General features: G+C 41.8%; 1 protein-coding gene across 1 annotated transcript in view; it reads left to right on the forward strand.

Moving 5' to 3' along the window:
* Positions 1-13,259, forward strand: part of SETD7 (SET domain containing 7, histone lysine methyltransferase) — a 33,726-nt gene extending 20,467 nt beyond the window's left edge. Inside the window, exons 5-8 of the mRNA XM_044300823.1 lie at positions 195-276; positions 6,601-6,718; positions 8,223-8,380; positions 11,286-13,259. Coding sequence (XP_044156758.1) covers positions 195-276; positions 6,601-6,718; positions 8,223-8,380; positions 11,286-11,457 — 530 coding nt within the window. The 3' untranslated portion in view covers positions 11,458-13,259. The remainder of the gene's footprint in view (positions 1-194; positions 277-6,600; positions 6,719-8,222; positions 8,381-11,285) is intronic.
* Positions 13,260-18,918: the final 5,659 nt, after the last annotated feature.

Raw genomic sequence — 18,918 nt, forward strand, 5'->3', positions numbered from 1 at the left:
ACTGTGGCTCGGATGCGGGCTAGAACTACAGTTGTGGCCTTATACACATTTTATCCCATTTTTACTGAACTCTGACAACCCATTTATACACTTCAACAGTACCCACCTGCATACAGTATTGCACTAGCTAAATATTGCTAATGGTGAGTTGTTTGTACATAAATTGACAAGTTTTTTTCCTCTGGCTTTTGTAGGTAACGTTTATACATTTGATAAATCTTCTCCATCCTGTATTTCTACAAGTCCTTTGCTTCCAGATCCTTATGAATCAGAAAGGTGAGTATGTCAAACATCTATATTAGGTAACATTATTATACTGTTCTTTATACTTTCACACCCTAGACAAAATCTGTAAGATTTTTACAGTTTTAGAAGATATGAATAATCCTGCAAAACAGCATTTGATAAACTAGAAATAATGGTCAGGGGAAGCTATTTATCATCACAGAATTGGTAGCTGTACACATTATATACAAGCTACAGTAACCACACGCAGATTGCCGCTAATTGCTGAGCTTCACCTGTATTTGATGTGGTTAGCCATATGTAGCCACACCCGGGCCTTGCTTGATTGTATTTAGGGTCTGTGTATAGACAGTGGGGCAGATTTACTCTTCCTGTAGATGGGGTAAATTTACATAGGTTGTGTTGACTGCTCCGACGGGTTAATACATTTTGTTCATGGCTAGATACTTTAGTCTAAGTTTATTCCGACTATTGGGTTAGTGGGACAGAATTTTACTCCACAGTTATGGCACAAAATGCTGCATATTAGACCCTGCCTGTTCATCGGGAAGACAAGCCTCTTTTCTGTTAAAATTCCTTTTAAAGGGAGTCTGTCACCACATTTTAGCATGTTAGACCGTTAAAATAGGGTTATGTGATCCACCCAGAACATAAAAACTTTGTTGTAGAAAACGGACTTTTCTTTTTGCCGAAAATGAACTTATAAGATTATGTTCTGAGCCCTCTTAAGTGCCCAGGGCGGTCTCTCAATCCTCGGAGCCCCAGGCAGGCACCTCCTAAACGGCTCATAACCCTGCCCTCCGTGCGCCTCTGCCCGCCCGTTTACTCCCCTCCCCTGTCCTTTTCCACTGCTGCTGTGCGGTCCAAATCGTAGCGGGCGCATGCGCAGTAGGTATTGCGATGCCCTGCCAAGATTGTGGGTGTTCAATCTTCAGTGATGTGTCCTCCTTTATTGGTGCCAACCATCCCAAACTCATCTGCTCTTGATAGACCTCTCCTGGAAAGGACATCAGATGATGGAGGCATCAGTTAGGGGGGTGGGGGGGGGGGGGTTTAGAGGGGTTGACTCTGTTAACTCAATGCTCTCCCCTGAAGAATGAACACCAAGTGGACACTTAAAAGGGTTTTCTGATAGATTTTATTTAATTGTATTTTTTAACTGATTACCTATCTTGTGATAGGTCATCAGAATCTGGTCCGACACCCAGGCCCCCCACGATCAGCTGTTTTGAGAAGGCAGATGCTCTCCTGTGAGCGCTGCTGCCTTCTCACAGCTCGCCAAGCACAGCGCCGTACATAGTATAGTGGCGGTGCTTTGTATTGCAATTAGCTCCATTCACTTCAACAAGGCTGAGCTGCTCCTAGGCCATGTAAATGATAAACATGACGTCACTGGCCTAGGAAAAGCAGAGAGAGGGCAGCGGCTCTCACCGGAGTGCCAGTGCCTTCTCAAAACAGATGATTGTCGACACCCACCGATCAGATACCTGATGACCTATCCTGGGGATAAGTCATTGGTAAAAAGAAAAAAAATCTCGGAAAATTCTTTAATGGAATCTTTTGAAGGTGCCCATTAAAGGCAAGAGATGCTCTTAAGAGCAAACGTTCTGGTAGTCACTGCTTCATAATAGGCTACCTAAGGCTGGATTTCTGCATAGCATTTTATACTAGCTATGACCACAAATGTAATAATGCAGCTTGTATAAATGTCAGGCTGTGTGAACTGGGATTATAGCATATAAAAAATGTCAATTACTTTTTGCCTGTATTTACAAACTATTTCCACATGTCCTCATCCAGATAACTGTGTGGACATCTATTTTATTAGTTTAGTCAAAACAATTTTTGTTGCCGCCTTAAGATTTTGAAACCTTCATATTTGCCCTTGGCCTTTATTACAGCTATAGACAGAATTCTTGCACTGCAGTAACCACTGATTTGCTGATGCTTAATAGGAAATCCCTCACTTGACCTTGTTCTAGTTACCGGCTAGAAGATATGCTTTTCTAGCAGATAACAGACTATCAAATTCTTCCTTTAATTTTACTTGCATCTTGGTTTTCGAGGTCATTGAGAAAGCCACTTGAAATGTTAGAAAACAATTAAATTTTTATTTTCATTTCTCATCCTTTTTAATCTGTTTTATATTACTTTTAAGAATATGCTTTTGCTGAATGTTCTCTAGAGAGGAAACTTTCACATTGTCCCAAAATTTATGTGTGTAGTAAATTAAGTTTTCTTTTTCCTACAGTGCATTTAAACCAGAATTGTGTGTGTCAAACTTAAAGGGGTTGGCTCACAATGGCATTTCACAGGATGCTATAAACTGTCATGTATGCTCCAATGCAAGCATACATAACTGTGTGCTGTCTTCCAGCAGTCATAATGAAGGCCCTCTGCCACCCTGGTATTAGCAACCGTGCTCACTGGGCATCCTTGCATCCATTAGCTGCAAGAAGGTGAGCTCCCTTTGGCTGATTCTGGGTACCAGTACTTCTGCGCAGACGCATCCGTTGAATGTGCTGATGCAGGCACCAGAATACCCTCATTCTGCACATACGCTGGATGCGTTTATTTGCCTTCAGCACCTGCACAGAAGTACTAATGCCCAGGAAAACATTGAAGTGAACCAGTCGTAGGATTGGCGTTATCTTGCATTTCATGGATGTGGGGGAAGCCCATTGAGTATTTTTATTTCCACTGCTGATACTGGAGCATCACTATGAAAGCTGGTGGAAAGAATAAAGTCATGTATGCTTGTATGGCATTTTGAGAATTGTAAATGGGCCAACTCCTTTATAGGGATGTTGAGGAATAACTTCTTATAACCTTAGCGCTGTTGTGTGCTATCTTTGGCAGTCCTAGGTTTTCAGTGCAGTGGCAGTGCGCATGCTCAAACGGCCATCTGTTCAAATGGGAAACGTGGAATCCCCCTTTCTCATGATCAGTTGGGTTACCCACCAGTCGGACACTTATCACCTGCCCTGTGGATAGATAATATCATAACCTCTTTAAAGGGGGTTCTGCGGCCGCGGCCTTCTGTTTACCGCTGGCCCAGTGACGTCACGACTAGTATCCACTAGCGTGGGCGGGGCTAAGCTCCATTCAAGTTAACAGATCTTAGCCCCGCCCACGCTAGTTGATACTAGTCGTGACATCACTGGGCCAGCGGTAAACAGTGAGAAGGCTGCGGCGCTAATATCCAGAGGATAGATCATCAGTTAAAACAAAGTGCAGAACCCCTTTAAGGTGTCCAGACATGTTAGATTAATATTTTTCCAAACCCACTGGACCAGCAAATTAACTAATGTGTACGGTGGTGGTGTATGGTTCCTACTCTCCCTTGGTGGCAGATACTGGGGTAGAAAGAAGTTAGGCATGTTGAATTTCAGCATGCACAATCCTTTATTCGTAATGGCTCAGTGCTGCTGACTGCAATTAGCGGTCCCCAGTGTACGGGAACTGGCCGTGTGCACTCCATTTGCGGATGTGGATCCATTGACTTGAATGGGTCTGCGATCCGCAAGATAGAACAAGTTCTATATTTTTGTGGTCCAGCGGCACGGGCCACAATCCATGCCTCCGCTCTGCAAAAGTGAAGTCCTATCTTCGATCGTATCTGGCGAATCGCGGACCAGCCGTTAATGGTCCACAGCACAGGCACTGAGCAATTACTCTTGTCTGCATGAGCCCTAAAGGAGATAAGCTGTCAACAGAGGTGTATGACAACAGCTTATTCTTCTCTTCTAACTGAGAACACATACACACTCGGCCATGTTTTACAAGAGGGTCAGATGGAAAAACTGCCAGACGAACCCTTTCTTAAATGTATGACCGCCTCTATTATGGGGCACCTGCTGTCACATGGATGATTCTTAGACCAACTATACATTTGTAGGCTTATTCCTGTTGATGGAAAGTAGAATACATGGATACAAAATGCCCCCTCAGTTTGTTGTCATATCTCTATTTATGACTATATTTGTACCACAGAGAAAATGTAGTTTTATATTCAACTAGGAATAGTGTAAGTAAGGATGTGTGGCTGCAACAAGTGAGCACACCTGAAAATGAGCAAATAATAAACTTTATTACATATAAGTCCTATACCATACAAAAACAGCTCATTAAAATCCCCTAAAAACACAGAAACCCAGCGCAATGTCAGCACTTTAAAGGGTGGAAGGATAATACGATGGGGGATATGACTAGCCAGATCCTACAGCAAAAAATAGGGGGGAGAGATCTACTGCCGATACTGGAGGGAGCAGGGATCCATAGTCTGGAGGGAAATTTCCCCTTGATGGGACTTATGAAAAAAGGGTGGGCTAAGGTTAAGCAGCTGAGAGGTGTCCTGGGTATTAGTGAATTAGCTCCGCTATGGAGCAGCCCCTTCTACCGGAATTTCTCTCAGAAATGCAGGATTGGAAGCATAAGGGGGTTCTTGGGATAGGTAATCTATTAGATAACGGTCCTTCAGATATACAGGAGAAATTCCAGATCCCTCGTACAAGCTTCTTCAGTATCTTCAGTTGCGCCATGCGTATGATGCCATGCAAAAAAGGCACTAACATTATTAAATTAGAGACGGCCCAAAAATGTATGCTCACTAGGGGTGATATCTGTGCTATACAGACTGCTAATGGATAAGGCCTCTTTCACACGAGCGTGACAAATTGGCTCCAGATGCGTTTAGGGTGCGTTCAGTGAGACTCTCACCATTTTGGAAGCAACTTCAGTGAGTTTTGTCTGCGGTTGCGTTCAGTTGTTCCGTTTTTTTTCAGTGCGGGTGCAATCCGTTTTGATGCGTTTTTCACGCGCGTGATAAAAAAACTGAAGGTTTACAAACAACATCTCTTAGCAACCATCAGGGAAAAACGCATCGCATCCGCACTTCCGGATGCAATGCCTTTTTCAATGAAGCCCCATTCACTTCTATGGGGCCAGGGCTGCGTGAAAAACGCTGAATTTAGAACATGCTGCATTTTTCACGCAACGCAGAACTGAAACACACATCGAAATGAATGGGTCAGGATTCAGTGGGGGTGCTATGCGTTCACGTCATGCATTGCACCCGCGCGGAAAACTCGCTCGTGTGAAAGGGGCCTACGTTTTTGGACTCTCATCCGTTGACACGAATGAAGAGATGGGAGAGAGATTTGGGTGAGTTTTCACAGGATCAATGGGAAGAAATTCTAGAAGCGGTCGCGCTGGTGTCATTGAGTGAACAGGGGAAACTGTCTCAGCTTTTTATTATTCATAGAGTGTACAAAACGCCAATATTTGTACACCACATTGGAGTCAGAACTGACGTGAGATGTCCAAGAAGCTTACTGGAGCCAGCTGACTTGATTCACATACTGTGGCAGTGTCCGAGTCTGCACGGGTACTGGAAAGGTATATTGGAGACAATACAGCAAGCATTTTTGGTGAGAGTGGATAGAAATCCCAAAATATGTGTATTAGGCTATGTCTCTAAAACTGAGACAGATGAATATAGAAAGGTCGTGGTGAGGAGGTTGTTGTATGTAGCCAGAAAATTGATAGCCCTTCATTGGATACAGGAGAGTCCTCCGACACTGGAGGTATTCCGGATAAAAGTTCATAATATGCTGATGTGTGAAAAAGCTATATTCCTCAAGAGGATGCCCACAAAAATTTGATAAAATATGGAGTGACTGGTTGTCTCATAGTCCCATTATGATTTAGAGGCAAATGGAGGAGAGCCATTGCCGGGGTGGGGAAAGGGTTAAGGGCGGGTGGGTTCGGAGATTAGATTTAATTGGAGGTACAACTATTTATGTATATAAAACACAACAGATCGTACCAAATAACTTTATTTTCGTTACGATTCGGTATGCTAAATGTGCATCTGTAACAACTATTTTGTTAATAAAAAAACGATTTGATAAAAAAAAACAACAACATAGAAACCATAAGGAGCACACTAGGAGAGTGCCCCCTGGTAGGCACTGCCCATACCAATCCCCCGTTACAATACATAAATTGAAAATCAGATCAACAGAAGGACAATGGAGAAATAATAAAGACTTAAAAATTAATGACAAAATACAATATGCTAAATTAAGAATCTACATGACCTGAATGTGACCAGAGGGGGGGATAGGGAGAGAGTAGTGGGTTACTCTCTACCTTTTTCCCTCCTACGGTCACATTCACGTCTTGTATATTCTTAATTTTTGTCAGCTTTTGCCTACTTTTTTTTTTGTACTGTTAATATTCAACTATTCGCAAGTGACTTTCTGTATTGCATTGCTGAATTTGTTGAGATTTCTGCTGTTGAAATTGAAACTGATTTATCTGGATTTCATATTCCTATTTTTCTTTCTCTAGAGTGTATGTAGCAATTTCTATGATTTCCAATGCTGGAGAAGGTCTATATGCTAAAATAAGTATAGGCCCTAATACTGTGATGTCATTTTATAATGGTGTGCGGATTACACATCAAGAGGTATGGCTTCAGAAACAAAGATAACCTGTACTGGACAGATTACTCTATAGCCTCATGGACACAAACGTATTTTCATTCCGTGCACATTCCATATTTTTTTGCGTACCGTATATGGAACCATTCATTTCAATGGGTCCGCAAAAAACGGAAGGTACTCCGTGTGCATTCTGTTTCCTTATGTCCGTATTTCCATTCTGCCAAAAAATAGAACATGTCCTATTATTGTCAGCATTACGGACAAGGATAGGACTGTTCTATTAGGAGCCAGCTGTTCCGTTCCGCAAAATACAGAATGCACACGGATGTCTCCGTATTTTTTGCGGACCACAAAATACATACGGTCGTGTGCATGCGGCCTAATAAGGGCTCTTTTACACTGACACCGATTGTAAATAGCGATCAGCACTAGTTTATTGGGTCATTCATGCAGCCTGATCCAAAGTGAATGGGAGACTAACGATTTTCATTATGATCATTTGTCCCCCAATCAGTTTGCATACAGTTGGCTGCACATCCCTGTTTACACAGGGCGATGCGCTGCCGACAAACGAGGATTTTTGTTGCCACATGACAGATGCAATCACCCAACAAATTAGCGTTTGCTCAGTTCTTGGGTGATCGGAGACACATTTAAATGGGAATAAGCATTTGTAAAAACGTTCATGCCAGATAATGGGCCTGATCCTTCACACATGTGAAAGGGCCTTATATGCATAGTCTGACGAGTATCTCTTTGACTACATTGTCCATTTATTTATCAACCAAAAATCTGTTTTCAATGTCTGCCATCCTGATCTTGTGTCTCAGGATCCATTCAACAAGAGGAGGGGGAAGTAATATCATATGGATGAAATTTACAACATAACCTTATCGTGGTAATCTAATATGGCGGCCTTGCTAACATGCAGTGTGCTGCCCATTCCTAGTATCCAGCATTCAGGCAGAATAAAAACATGGGAGGAGTGGGGCATTAAACCCTCTGCGCCACCATATTGGCACCTGAAATTCTTCTTACTGTTTTATGCTGCACACTTTTTTTATGAGGCTTTATGAAATAGATGACCCATCCATAGAATAAGTTATTAGTATCATACCTGTGGAAGTCTGACTCCCGGCACACCCACGATCAGCTTGCATCCTCTTCAGTGTATACCTGCATGCTGTCCATATTGTAGTGGAGGTTGAGTGTAGTTATGGCTTTTCAGCCTATTCAAGAGAATGGGACAAAAAGCTGTAATTGTTGTGCACCACCACTACAATGTAGACAGCATGCAGGTGCAATGTGCGCCGCAGGGGTGCAGAGAGTCAGACCCTGATATTGATGACCTGTCAATAGGTCATCAATATAATAAAACCTGAATACCCTTTATGGTGGAAGAAACGCCAGTCATAATAAATTCCCCGTATGGTTTCTGTAAAGTTCAGATAGAATTTTAAGCTTTACCTTCTCTTCATAGACTTATGACTGATCATGTAATGTACCCTTTCTAATTTTCACCTCTAGGTTGACAGTAGAGACTGGTCGTTAAATGGCAACACAATTTCTTTAGATGATGAAACTGTGATTGATGTACCAGATCCTTACAATATAACTACCACATATTGTGCTTCCTTGGGACATAAGGCCAACCATTCTTTTTCTCCGAACTGTATTTACGACATGTAAGTATGCTCCTGTTGTATCATATCTATCTGAAAGTTTTTGAACTAGATGAAACTGATTGTTAAGATTAGTTTTTCCTCAGAATCAACCACCAGTGACTGCTGTTTCACAATGAAGAACTTTTGCTATATTTTTACACTTTGACTACTGGAGACTGCTTGTCTTGCTCTAATACCCAGGGCTTTGGCCATGCGCGTGAGAAAAATCGGCATGTTTGGTACCCAAACCCGAACTTCTTCACAGAATTTCGGGCTTGGGATGGTTATAAGGGAAAATAGCATTCTGAATACAGAATGCATAGTACAATAGCGCTGGAGGGGTTAAAAAATCCACTCGCCTTAATCCACTTGCTCGCTCAGCCGGCATCTCTTCTGTCTTCTTTGCTGTGTGCAGGAAAAAGATCTGTGGTGACATCACTCCGGTCATCACATGGTCCGTCACATGATCTTTTACCATGGTGATGGATCATGTGATGACCGGAGTGACGTCACCACAGGTCTTTTTCCTGCACACAGCAAAGAAGAAGACAGAAGAGAAACCGGGCTGTGCGAGCAAATAGATTAAGGTGAGTTAAATTATAATTTTTATTTTTAACCCCTCCAGCGCTATTGTACTATGCATTCTGTATTCAGAATGCTATTTTCCCTTATAACCATGTTATAAGAGAAAATAATAATGATCGGGTCTCCATCCTGATAGTCTCATAGCAACCATGCGTGAAAATCGCACCGCATCCGCACTTGCTTTTCACGCAACCCTATTTCATTTCTATGGGGCCTGCGTTACGTGAAAAATGCACAAAGAGGAGCATGCTGCGATTTTTACGCCACGCACAAGTGATGCATGAAAATCACCGCTCGTGTGCACAGCCCCATAGAAATGAATGGGTCAGGATTCAGTGCAGGTGCAATGCGTTCAACTCGCGCATCGCATCCGCGCGGAATACTCACCCGTGTGAAAGGGGCCTTAGGGCAAAATGGAAGCCCCAGTGGTCATAGTTTTATGCCCTTCCCGACATCCCTTCCGTACATGTACTATGGATGTTGGCTCTTTAAAGATAACAACTGCTCAGGAGCTGAGCAGGTGCCATAGCCGCAGCAGACCCCTGGTAGTAGAGTCCGTGATCAGAAACAACTGTGATCACAGACGCTGTTGCAACCACACCATCTGAGCAGTCCTATACCGGGAGCTCGGCACTCCCAGTCACCACAGTTTACACTGCCTGTGGCAGAGCTTGATAGGAACTTGCTGATTAAATCATTGCAGTCTATGGTAGAGCAATCCAGTTCCCTAGGGGGACTAAAATGTAAAAAAAAAAAGTTAAAAAAATTCAAGAATTAAGAACTTTATTTCCATATTTTACAAATAAAAATTGACAAAAAATAAAGATCATTGGTATTTCTGCATCCAAAAATGGCTGAACTATTAAAATTTCTTCATTTTTATTATTTTATCCCATAACGGAAAAAATAAATAAAAATGGCCAATTCTGCATTATTTTGGTCTCTTCACCTCCCTAAAAAAATGTAATTAAAAGTGATCGAAAAGTCATACGCAACCTAAATTGGTATGGAAAAGTACAGATCAGTCCACAAACAATGAGGGTCACACAGCTCCATACACATAAATATAAAAAAAGGTAATGGGGTCAGAATTGGCAAAAAAATGAAATAAAAAAAAAATAAAAAATTAAAACACTTGAAAAACTAGAAAAAATTTATCGCTGTTATCGTATGGTAATAAACCACAATTCAATGATTATCCTAAAACAAAGATACAATAATTTAAAGTGCACGGCGGCACTGAGTAACCAGTGTGTCCTACCGGTACCAAGGGACGGTCATCAGATGCTACACCACACAATGTGTTGATAGTTGCTCATCCTGTATAGATATCCGGATAAACATCAGGGAAAAACAAACTGCTAGCAATCAAACACATGTGTGCAGGGTCCCTATACGGTTCCTATAGCTGTCTAGCCAGTCAGCCCTGATACTAAAGGTATGGTAGCAGCCTGACCACAGGGCACTCGTCCTGATAAGGACGACCCTGTCTGGAACCTGTCCCTCAATCTAGAATGCTAAAAATGAAACCCACAAAACGATGGTGGAATTTGTGTTTTTTCAATACTGCTCTAATTCTAATTTTTCTCCAGTTTCTTACTATATTAAATGCCATTAGAAAGTGCAACTTATTCCACACAACAAAACAACAGCTCTGATTTGGCTATGTGAATGGAAAAAAATAAGTTATAGCTCCTGGAAGGCAGGGAGTAAAAGCAAAAACAAAAAATGGTTTTATATGCAGAAATACAATTGTCCTCATAGGACACATACTAAAAAAATTTCAAGAGCATATCTCAGGAATATATTGTATTTTTATGTCTTTGCACACATCATTGTAGAATATTTTAAAGGTGAGATGTCTGACCCTGTCATTTTTCCCACCAATGGCGTTGCTCCAAGTAGCGGTGCAAGCGCATTCATCTGGGTACACCTGGAAGGGTAGCAGCGCATTCACAGTCGGCTTCTGCACTGCTCAGGTAGCAGCAGTAGATACTCTGCGCTTGAACAGCTACTCGGTTTGCAAGATTGGCAGGGCCAGGAGAGATGTCTGGCCCTGTCAGTCAAGCGGGAAGTTTCTTGAGCAGCAGGGCCAGGCAGCCTCTGATTGTTGAATGGAATCAATTCACTTTTCACCACAGTCAACACTATCATCCAACTCAAATTTTGACACCATCATGCTCCGGAAGAAGCTGTGTAGGGTTATTAGCCAGACAGTCTTTGCCTACAGGCTTCTGAGATGTAAATCCAGCCCTACTGTGCGTTTACAACATTAACTGGGTTGTAGCTGTGTATTTTCCTTTTATATTTGGCTAATCTCTGTATAATCTGCCTGCTTAAGGTTTGTCCATCCAAGATTCGGACCTATCAAGTGTGTCCGAACCATCAAGGCAGTGGAAAAGGATGAAGAACTTACTGTGGCCTATGGCTACGACCACAACTCAGCAGGGAAAAATGGCCTAGAGGCACCAGAATGGTATCAGCAGCAGCTAATGGAGTTTCAGCAGAAGTGAAGAACCACACTTTTTTTCTTCTGTGCTTCGGGTAACTGGATCTGTGCATTCTGTTTCTACTGAAGGTTTCTGGACGTTTAGGGGGCCTCTCAGAATCACTGTAGACTAATCTCCATCTTGTCATGTTACTAGTTATTATTAAACTTGTACTCAGAATACACATTAGCTTTGTGACTATGTCCTACACTTTAAAAATGCTAAAGCTATTTTATTATTAGGCAAATATTGCGAGGCTTGGTAGGTATTTTATAATTTTTACATTTTATAGGCATCAGAAAGCCAGAGGGGAAATAGGGCATACATATTAGGACCCAAAATATGTTTTGTTTTTTATGTATATGCCATTGAGATGGTTACAAAGCAACTTCATTTTAAATTTGTGCAATAAACTAGCATCTTACATGCAAACTAGAGAAGGCAAAGGGTATTTGTTGTCTTTAATACAATGTGATATTTTCTATCTACTTAGGGAAAAAAACTGAATAAAATAAAGCCTCGATAGGATTTAGTTTTAGGATAAATCAGTCTGTGGTACAACTGCCCTTGCAGGTATGGGAAACTGAGAACTTTTGGTATACGTTTTGTATCATATAATGTACTGTGTTGTGTATTACATAATCTCTGGAGCGCCAGTGCATTTGTGAATGTACGTGGCTAGAAATACCAGACCAACATGTGAGTTTTCTGTAAGACTCTGTTCACCTCACATCAGGGCAATGTGTCTGGAGTATTCCTCAACTGGTATCCCTGATATATGGCTCTACAGAAGTATAATGTACGGTATATTGGCTACACTTTTTTTTTTTTTTTTTTTTTTTTTTTTGCAGTATCCCATTGTATAGGAAAGCACATTCTGACAGAGTTAAGAAAAAATTATTTCACCAAGGGGACACTTATTTGGCCTCCCAGTAGGTGAATGAGTGTTCTATTGCTTTGTTTGGCATATACACATGGACCTTCCCGGCACATAAACATGTTCCCATAATGTGATGTGAACACAGCCTAAAATTATTTTCTAACGTACTGATCTCTTAGTGATGCATATGTAATGAAGACATTTTTATTTTATTTTTTTTCTTGATGTGAATTAATTTTTCTTGTCCTTCAACTGACTGTGAGCGTAAGAACATATCCATAGTGTCTCATGGACCTGAACGAAAGTGTCCAGTATATATTTTAACTGTTTAGTAAAAAGAAGTTTGTTGTTATCTCCTATACAGTGGGCCACTGGAAAAAAAAAAATAGTTTTTGGTTGTTCCTTTGCATGAGACATGTCACTGTGTGCCATATACCAGGAGATTTCTCTGCTGTATGTGCCTAAACGTAAATCCCAAATGCGATGTGAACAGAGCATTAGACAGGGGGATTCAAAAAGAATGGTGCAAATTTATAGCCTCTGTATTCAGAACTGAGAGAACGTAACAAGAATTTATTAACCAGAAAAGACCCACTGTCTACCCAAGTTTTATCTGTACTCTATATGGTTTCCACTTTTTCCATAATGTGTTGTCTCAGGTTCTTGTGAGGGGCATATACCCTGAGTTCTTGATATAGCCCCTCAGAATAATTTGCAGGTAGTTAGATCTGTAATCACGGAGGCCAGCGCAACATTAGTGAATTGTTTAATCCGACGTGGCCGAGGCTCCGGCAGAGTTTCATTCAGGTAACGGTGCACATCCAACTGGAAATGAGGAGAGGCATCAGCCTGCTGATAGACTACATCTTGGCAAATCTTAATCTGTCTGCAGCATAAGCTATTTTCTTAACATAACGGGTAGGAGTGGCCAATGACCTTATCCTTGCACCTGCTCATTGCACAGAATACATTTATTTTGGATGAGTCCCTCATGTGATGGGTCTTCTGAGCCCCAAATTCTAACTTTGTGGCGACTGACCTTTCCACTGAGGTTAAAGGTGGCCTCATCACTGAACACCAGACTGTCAACGATTTTGGCCTCTTCCAATCGGTGCAATAGTCGTGTCGGTTTGTCATCCCGTTTCAGCTCCTGAAGAATTTGTAATCTGTATGGATTACAATGCAGACACTTTTGTAGAATGCCATACCGTGGTTTGTGGCAGCTGTAGTTCCATACTAGTCAGCCTGGTCAACTTTTCTGTGACTATGCTTGTACGTTTCAAATCCTGTCCACTGTCCCTTTCAAAGTCTTTGTGCGGCCTGGACTTCTTCTCCCATGATGTAACCAACTAGTGGTTTCGAATTGGTTCACCCAACTCAAAATACAGTTGCTATGCAGAGCATATTTACCTAATTTATTGTGAAAATTCGCTGTATTGTCACAACAGAGCCCGTTCTCGCAAATTTCAACACACAAAAAGCTTTTTGTTGCTGTGAGGTTACCATCTTAAACTTGACCCTTTATGTACAGAGTTAAACTATCGTAAGGGGCAGATTCATGAAAACTGTCTGAAAGAGGACTATACTTTTGCACCATCCTTCTTCAATCATCCTGTATATTTTAAGGTTTTACATTGTGAAATGTACATAGTTCACCATCTGTATACTATAGAAGAAAGGGTTTGGAATGATGGTGGTCATATGGTAGATCACCAGGGTATTAGTATTCCTGCTACCTTAGACTGCTAATGGGCTGACATATACAGTAAGCTTTTGATCACCAGTTTTATAGTATTGTAACCAGTGCCTCCTTACTTTAAAATGTTTGCTTATTTGTTGGTAGGTATCTGATTTATGTATATACAGGTCCTTCTAAAAAAAATTAGCATATTGTGATAAAGTTCATTATTTTCTGTAATGTACTGATAAACATTAGACTTTCATATATTTTAGATTCATTACACACCAACTGAAGTAGTTCAAGCCTTTTATTGTTTTAATATTGATGATTTTGGCATACAGCTCATGAAAACCCAAAATTCCTATCTAAAAAAATTAGCATATTTCATCCGAGTGTTTTTTAATACAAAAAAAGTCAACCTTCAAATAATTATGTTCAGTTATGCACTCAATACTTGGTCGGGAATCCTTTTGCAGAAATGACTGCTTCAATGCGGCGTGGCATGGAGGCAATCAGCCTGTGGCACTGCTGAGGTGTTATGGAGGCCCAGGATGCTTCGATAGCGGCCTTAAGCTCATCCAGAGTGTTGGGTCTTGCGTCTCTCAACTTTCTCTTCCCAATATCCCACAGATTCTCTATGGGGTTCAGGTCAGGAGAGTTGGCAGGCCAATTGAGCACAGTAATACCATGGTCAGTAAACCATTTACCAGTGGTTTTGGCACTGTGAGCAGGTGCCAGGTCGTGCTGAAAAATGACATCTTCATCTCCATGAAGCTTTTCAGCAGATGGAAGCATGAAGTGCTCCAAAATCTCCTGATGGCTAGCTGCATTGACCCTGCCCTTGATAAAACACAGTGGACCAACACCAGCAGCTGACATGGCACCCCAGACCATCACTGACTGTGGGTACTTGACACTGGACTTCAGGCATTTTGGCATTTCCCTCTCCCCAGTCTTCCTCCAGACTCTGGCACCTTGATTTCCGAATGACATGCAAAATTTGCTTTCATCCGAAAAAAGTACTTTGGACCACTGAGCAACAGTCCAATGCTGCTTCTCTGTAGCCCAGGTCAGGCGCTTCTGCCGCTGTTTCTGGTTCAAAAGTGGCTTGACCTGGGGAATGCGGCACCTGTAGCCCATTTCCTGCACACGCCTGTACACGGTGGCTCTGGATGTTTCTACTCCAGACTCAGTCCACTGCTTCCGCAGGTCCCCCAAGGTCTGGAATCGGTCCATCTCCACAATCTTCCTCAGGGTCCAGTCACCTCTTCTCGTTGTGCAGCGTTTTCTGCCACACTTTCTCCTTCCCACAGACTTCCCACTGAGGTGCCTTGATACAGCACTCTGGGAACAGCCTATAATCGTTCAGAAATTTCTTTCTGTGTCTTACCCTCTTGCTTGAGGGTGTCAATGATGGCCTTCTGGACAGCAGTCAGGTCGGCAGTCTTACCCATGATTGCGGTTTTGAGTAATGAACCAGGCTGGGAGTTTTTAAAAGCCTCAGGAATCTTTTGCAGGTGTTTAGAGTTAATTAGTTGATTCAGATGATTAGGTTAATAGCTCATTTAGAGAACCTCTTCATGATATGCAAATTTTTTTAGATAGGAATTTTGGGTTTTCATGAGCTGTATGCCAAAATCATCAATATTAAAACAATAAAAGGCTTGAACTACTTCAGTTGTGTGTAATGAATCTAAAATATATGAAAGTCTAATGTTTATCAGTACATTACAGAAAATAATGAACTTTATCACAATATGCTAATTTTTTTTAGAAGGACCTGTACATACTGAGGGCAGGAAGTCCTGAAGCTTTCTCCAGATTCTGTGAATGTGTTGGTCCTTGTGCAAACCTCACACATTATACTGCTGTTACCCTCCAGGTTCACACACTCAGGTCATGAACATGCCAACAGTGGTCTTCTGGTCAAAACATAGCGTTAACCCTTGGATTATAAGGAACAAAACTGTAGGTGTTCACACAGGGTTACATTTGTAATAACATGTTTGAGACATAACTGGTTTTATAATATGGGGTTGTGTATTGTATGATTGAGCGTTTGTTCAGTCAGTTGGTTGACGGTAAGTTTTCATCGTGTATGGTTTGTAACTTAAAAAAAAATCTGCAAATATGAATGTGTTTTTTTAATGTCTTTTATTATGTTACGGTTTTATTCAGGTTTCTAGTACAAACTAGAGAAAAGTGTTTGCCTGTTTTAGGATTGTAACCTTATTTAACAATTGGATAGGTAATAAAGTGGACTTTTAGAAATTTGGAGAGCTTGTATTATTTCTATTTCAAGCAATTCTTTACCCAGGATGTGCAGAATTTTTAAAGGGGTTGTCTCACTTAAGTGGCATTTATCATGTTGACAAAGGTAATACAAGGCACTTACTAATGTATTGTTGTTATCCATATTACTTCCTTTGCTGGCTGGATTCATTTTTCTATCACATTATAGACTGCTCGTTTCCATGGTTACGACCAGGGCTGTGGAGTAGGAGTCTGAGTCTGAGGCAATTTTGGGTAACCGGAGTCGGCAGAAATGAACAGACTACTACTAAATTTAAATTGGAATAAAAAAAAGCAAGTTTAAATGTCCCAATTCACAAAAAGTTATAATTAATTCTCTACTGTAAGAATAAAGGCCAATGCATGAAGTGCGTCACGTAACCGCAAAACGAACGCGTTAAGTGACCGTGAAGAAGCATGCTTTTCATATGCTTCACTATATGGCACGCAACGCACAGTTAAGGAGCGGCAATACTTATTACAGGGAACCCAACGCCCATGGTTAACCTAGCCTCTCACTGATTGCAGGACTAGAGACACTTGTATAAGTGACGGGAATGGATAGTCAATAGTTCAAGACTGAAGCTGTAAACCATTTGAAAAACTGCTGTCATTCAGCTAAGGCCTCATGCACACGGCCGTTGTTTGGGTCCGCATCCGAGCCGCCAAAATGGCCCCATTCACTTCAATGCGGTCGCAAAAGATGCAGACAGCACTCCATGTGCTGTCCGCATCCGTTGCTCCGTTCCGTGGCCCCGCTAAAAAAAATATAACATGTCCTATTCTTGTCCGCGCTTTGCGGACAAGAATAGGCATTTTATTGAACGCGCACGGACGCCATCCGTGTTTTGCGGATCCACGATTTGCCGACCGCAAAACACACCACGGTCATGTGCATGTGGCCTTAGGCTATAAGAACTTTTAAACTCAGATTGTTAGCTTAAACTTTAAACATGACTATGGGATTCTTCTAGGGAAATCATGTTTTACAATAAATGCCCCTTCCTGGATCCTCCCACTGCCCGATCATCAGCAGAAGATCAGCACACAAAGGAGAAGGCAGCAGCTTCTGCCCAACTACCTCTCTCTGCTATAAGAGCTTAGAAGAACTTGGTGGAACAGCTGTAGGTTGCCTTTCTTTCCTTCAAGGAATGTATAAAATACATTTGCATATTAAATACAGAGGAGTCTGAGTCGGAAGTACCAAAACTGAGGAGTCGGAGCATTTATCTACTGACTCCACAGCCCTGGTTATACGACCACCCTGCAATCCATCAGTGGTGGTCATGCTTGCACACTATAAGAAAAGGCACTTGCCTATGTACACTCCCATGGTCCCGGCCACCAGAGGGGCTGATGCTTTTTCCTATAGTGCGCAAGCACGACCACCACTGATGGATTGCAGGGTGGTCTGTAACCATGGAAACAAGCAGTGTATAATGTGATGGAAAAATGAATCCTGCCAGCAAAGGGAGCAATATGGATAATAATAATACATTAGTAAGTGGCGTGTATTAACTTTTCTCCACGTGATAAATGCAACTTACTAAAGTGAGACAACCCCTTTTATTTACTGTAGATTGAGAGCTAGTGAGCCTTTTGTAAATGGAATGTTGTAGGGTATTTTGTATCCTATACTCCGCTCTAGTCAGATGTTCTCCGCCTAGATTTATAACCACTATGCCATTATAATTTAACAGTTTTCCAGTTTGCATCAACATCCATTAAAATGATCATTTATGAAGGTAGCTATAATTTTGCAATGTATTTCTTTTACCTTTATTGCTATCTTCCCATCTTCCATTTTGGGCTGTCCATGCAGCTCATTCTTATTTCCTGTGATGTTATGTCCACAGGCATGTCAAAGCAGCAACATGGACAGTGATAGAGGAGTGTATATATAAGTAGCTGGGCAGTACTAAAGCTGTGGCAGAGAAAGGAGAAGTGCATCATGTGTTTGGTAGGCTAGAGCAACAGGAAGTGCTATATGCAGGATGGAAGTTGTTTACATGATTGTAATGGGGGGGGGGGGGGGGGAGACGAGGAGAAGATTTACATTAGGTATAAGCTATAATAATCCTGGAAAACCCCTTAAAGGGGTGCACAGGTTTAAACAACCTCTGTTCGGGAGTCCAGGTGATAAATAATAGCCAGAGAGGCATACTCTCCTCATAGTTCTTTCTGCCTGGGCATTTCAGTATTTAAGGCACCTTCCCCCTTTTTAGGTTTCTAACTTGATAGTTTGCCAGTGATGATGTGGCGTTTTTGTTTCTGCTCATGTACCGATCTGTGGTGGTTTACTGACTCTGACCCTCTGCTGCGGGTCCTGACTATAGCCTGTTTAACATACTGACCCTTTGCAGTCTGCTCTGACCTCAGACTAGTTTCACTGATTCGCACATACTCTGCCTGCCCCGACCACAGGTGGTTTCTAGACTATGAATATTGACTGACCCCCTAAGTACTACACACTGGAGTTTGACCCCAGTGGTTCAGCTTCCAATCATACAGGGTCTATTCCAAGAGGTAGCATCCTGGTTGCTCCCCTGCAGGGATTACAGGGTAAATACAGAGGGACTGATGAGATAACGCCCTTAGGTCTAGCCCAAAGTCAAATCGGTTGGTTGGTGCA

The sequence above is a fragment of the Bufo gargarizans genome, chromosome 1 (genome assembly GCF_014858855.1).
Source record: "Bufo gargarizans isolate SCDJY-AF-19 chromosome 1, ASM1485885v1, whole genome shotgun sequence".
NCBI lineage: Eukaryota > Metazoa > Chordata > Amphibia > Anura > Bufonidae > Bufo > Bufo gargarizans.